At 47.1% G+C, this 4492-nt stretch overlaps 1 protein-coding gene across 1 annotated transcript in view; it reads left to right on the top strand.

The window, feature by feature from the left end:
* The window catches only part of LOC129751647 (ubiquinone biosynthesis monooxygenase COQ6, mitochondrial), a 36393-nt gene that overhangs the window by 28680 nt on the left and 3221 nt on the right, over positions 1–4492 (top strand). The window contains exons 3-4 of the mRNA XM_055747285.1: positions 129–413; positions 480–673. Of these exons, the coding sequence (XP_055603260.1) occupies positions 129–413; positions 480–673 (479 nt within the window). The remainder of the gene's footprint in view (positions 1–128; positions 414–479; positions 674–4492) is intronic.

The raw sequence follows: 4492 nt of genomic DNA, 5'->3' as shown, positions 1-4492 counted from the left end.
TCATCCTTCCACCCTCTTCAAATTGGCGATAGGGAATGGAAAATGTCCGTTACTTTTACTCATATGTAGACGCATGGTGTTTCTGGTGTTTCATTACTTTTCGTCTGTTTCTCTCATTTTTCCAACAGATTGGTGCCGATGGGTACAACTCACTGGTCCGCCGGGCGATGGGTTCGGACAACTTTTCGATCGGATACAACCAGATGGGACTGGTGGCCACCCTGAAGCTGGACCCCACCGGAAGCAGTGGCAATGCAACGGCCTGGCAACGTTTTCTGCCAACGGGCCCAATTGCAATGCTTCCGCTGGCCGACGATGTCAGTTCGATGGTGTGGTCCACCAGTGTGCCGGAAGCTAAACGGTTGATGCAGCTGGACGAGAAGGCTTTCGTGGCCGAAGTCAATGCAGCTTTTGTAAGTGGCGATCAAGTTTCTAAAATGTAAAACAAAATAATTGAGCCTTTGCTTCAATAATTACAGAACAAACAATACCCCAAAAATAACGTTGTCAGTGAGGTCCTCAAACAGGTCAACTCCTTTGTATCGGCGGCAACGGGTCAAAAGCTAGAGCCGGCTCCGATGGTCCAGGGTATCTTCGAGAACTCCCGGGGAGCCTTTCCGCTAGCTTTGGGGCACACCAGTACTTATGTAGGCCAAGGCGTTTGTTTGGTTGGGTGAGTAGGATATGTAGAGTATGCCAATATGGATAGTTTTCTAACACACTTGCACAAAATTGTTGATGACAACAACCTTACGACTGGTAAAATTAATTAAATAAACAATCAATCAACATATTTTTTTAAGTTTTAATTTAATTAATTACACTAGTTTACAAAATTTCTTTAAAAAATCGTAAACTTCATTAGCTAACCCATATTTTCCATGTAAAATTAGCCGCTAAATCCAAAAATGAAATTCAAATATCTCGGACAAAACAACAACAGTTTTAAGTTTGTTTTTTTTCATCTTTTTGATGGTGAATTAATTTGCTAATGATCATCTGAACTTTTTTGTTAATTTAAGAGTATTGTTGATATTTTTTATTTAAAAAAAAAACGATAAAAAACATTTTTATGAAAACACAAGTTTATTAATGGTTTTCTACTAGATTTATACATTTGAATTAATTTGTTTTCTGAGGATTTAAAACGTAATATAAAACGCTTCCGGGTGACCAGTATTACCTTGACATCATTTTTCTGAAAATTTTGATAAAAAGGCAATGGTTTGGCAAGCCGCAAGCCATATGTGAGTGTGGCATATTTTCCGAGCCGTTCGTGACCACTTACTTACTTAATGTTCCCGCGCCGATCCTCCGGTGCATAGGGCCGTCGTAAAAGACCTCCACTATTGACGATCCGGAGCCAGCGTCTTCACTTGGTCCCAGTTAAGATTCTCGTCGACAGTTTGAATTTCGGCGGCTAGGCTTCGCCGCCGCGAGTTTCTGGGTCTGCCTCTTCTTCGATGTCCTTCTGGATGCCATTCTAGCGCCTCTCTGCAAATCTCGTACTCATCTTTTCGCAGCGTGTGCCCAATCCATCTCCACTTACGTTCCCGAATCTCGATTTCTAGCGCCCTTTGATGACACCGGCGATGTGGTTCCTCATTTGAGATCCAGTTGCCAGGCCACCAAGCGCGGATGATATTCCGCAGGCGGCGGTTTACAAACACTTGCAGTTTTCGCGTCGTCACCGCATATGTGCACCAAGTTTCGCACCCGTACAGCAGTACAGATTTGACAGCTGATGTGAAGATTCGGATTTTCGTTCGTAGAGAGATGTGGCGTGACCGCCAAATGTTTCGGGGACTCGCAAACGCAAATTGGGCCTTTCTGATCCGGGTTTCGATGTCTTTCTTTGTAACACCATCAGGCGTTATCTGGCTACCAAGATACTGGAAGCACTCCACTTTCTTAACTTGTTGCCCCGCTACCATGAAACTGGAGGGGTTTCCTATGTTGATCTTCATCGACTTGGTTTTTCCGACATTGACTTTGAGACCTGCTGCCTTGGAGCTTTCAGTGAGGTCGTCGAGTTTGCTCTGCATATCCGGTTGTGTTTGGGCGAGCGAAACAATATCGTCAGCCCTCGGTTCGGTGCACAGTCGATCGATCCAGTCAAGATCTCATCCATTACGATTCGAAAAAGTAGCGGTGATAAGATGCATTCCTGTCTCACTCCAGCAGTTACCGGGATTGGTTCGGACAAGACACCTGCATCGTGCAAGACCTTGCACGAAAATGCCTCGTACTGTGCTTCGATGAGATGGACTAGTTTCTCGGTCGAATGCTTTTTCGAAATCAACGAACACCAGAAGAAAAGAGTCCTGGAACTCGTTGATTCGTTCCAGTACGGTTCGTAGCGTTGTGATGTGATCCACACATTATCGTCCGGATTGGAATCCAGCTTGTTGCCGTCGGAGTGTGGCGTCAATTTTCTCTTAGATCCTGTTCAGGATCACTTTGCAGAGTACTTTGAGGGTTGTACAGATCAACGTTATGCCTCGCTAGTTACCGCACTCTGTCAGGTCTCCTTTCTTCGGGACCTTTACGAGGATACCCTGCATCCAGTCGGCCGGGAATGTTGCAGTATCCCAGATGTCAGCGAAAAGACGGTGCAACATTTGTGCTGACAAGGCAGGGTCTGCTTTCAGCAGGGATGCAATCGATCTTAGGTGCTTTGTTGGTTTTCATATTTTTAATTGCCGCTTCTATTTCAGCCAGCGAGGGCGCTTCCGAATTGACGCCATTTATGCGGCTAACTATTGCCGTTTCGAGCTGCGCTTGGCTATCGCTTTTCGTGACTCGGAGGAGTTGTTCGAAGTGTTCAGTCCATCGTTTGAGCTGATCTGGTCAATAACAGACTTGCTCGGTCTTTTAGCGGCATTCTTGCATTAGTCCTTGCACCACTGAGGCTGCGAGAAATGTCATAAAGTAATCGGATATCTCCATTGGCGGCTGCTCTTTCTCCTTCTTCGGCTAGGGAGTTTGGATGCAGGCTCTCTAGTCTCGTCTACAAGCTCGTTTAACTGCCTTTTCCAGCTCCGCATAACGTAAGCCTGCTCAATTCCGATTTCCGCCTTTTTCCGATCATCGACCATCCTCCAAGTTTCATCCGACATCCATTCACTTCTTCGTCCACAAACTTTACCGAGAGTACCATGACTCGTCGTGATGAAGGCATTCTTGATTCCACCACACCACAGTTCTTCGACTGTTCCGTCTGTCGGCAATTCCGAGGCTCGGGATTCTAGCTGTTCAACGTATGCCCTTTTCACCTCTGGATTCTCCAACCGGCGGACGTCGTATCGAAACCGGACTTTCTCCTCGCGCCGTTGGACACGCACAACTCTCAGTCGTATCTCGCCAAGGACGAGGTGATGGCCAGATGCAATGTATGCGCTTCGTTTGTTGCGGACATGAAGAAGGCTCCTTCTGCATTTACGGCTGATGCAGATGTGGTCAATTTGATTCTCTGTTCGACCATCTCGGGATACCCAAGTGACCTTATGTGCTGGTCGATGGGGGAAGAGCGATCCACCGATTGTTGGACCATGTTGTTGTTGCCACAAAATTCTACAAACAGCTCTCCGTTTTCGCTCATCTGTCCTAGACCATGGCACACCATGATGCGCTCAGGGTCCTGATTATCGGAACCAATTTTTGCGTTGAAGTCGCCCAAATGAATTTGAATGTCATCCTTCGGAATTTTCTCTACTACGCTGTTCAGTTGACTGTAGAACTGCTCTTTCTCCTGCAAATCGGCAACGTCAGTCGGCGCAAAACACTGGACCATTGTACGGTTTCTAACCCGTGTTCTGGCTACGATTATTCTTTCGTTTATCGGTTCCCATCTTATGAGGGCCGCATGGGCCTGCGGGCTTAACAGGAAACCAACTCCTCGTTCCCGAGTAGCATGTTCTCCTCGTATGCCAGAGTAAAGCAGTACTTGCCCGGACTGTGTCTTGTGTTCTCCAGTGTTAGGCCAACGGACTTCGCTCAGTCCCAGAATTTCGAGCTTGAGGCGGATAGCTTCTCTAGCAAGTTGAGTTGGGCAAGGATTGAAACTTTACAAGTTCCAATTGGTGTCCGTGTTTTCATGCTAAAAATCGTCGTTAAAGTTCCAGGTCGGTCATTTCTTTCGGATTCCTTAACAATTTTAAGTCGGGAACAGTAGGTTGTTAGCCTAAAGTTCCTATCCCGCGATGGGGCTGCCATCTTGGACTTAGCTGGCGGAAGCCGCGTTTCATAAATTCAGCCGCTCGCTGCGAGACAGACGCTGTTTGAGCCGCCCCTTACCTTTAGAACATACGCTCGGTTGTTGTTGCACGCCGCCCCTGACCTGGGGAAAAGACGCGTGCGGCCACCTTCTCAGTCTGCATGCGACCAAAGCATCCACCGGGGTTGGGTACCCGATCTCCGCTTAGGTTACTCGCATCCCAGCCGGCACCGCGGGGAGGTTGAGATAGGAGTTGTGAATAAGAGACGATATGAC

This window comes from Uranotaenia lowii, chromosome 1 (assembly GCF_029784155.1).
Source record: "Uranotaenia lowii strain MFRU-FL chromosome 1, ASM2978415v1, whole genome shotgun sequence".
NCBI lineage: Eukaryota > Metazoa > Arthropoda > Insecta > Diptera > Culicidae > Uranotaenia > Uranotaenia lowii.
Note: the sequence above shows the minus strand (reverse complement) of the source record. Positions and strands in the feature narration are given on the sequence as shown.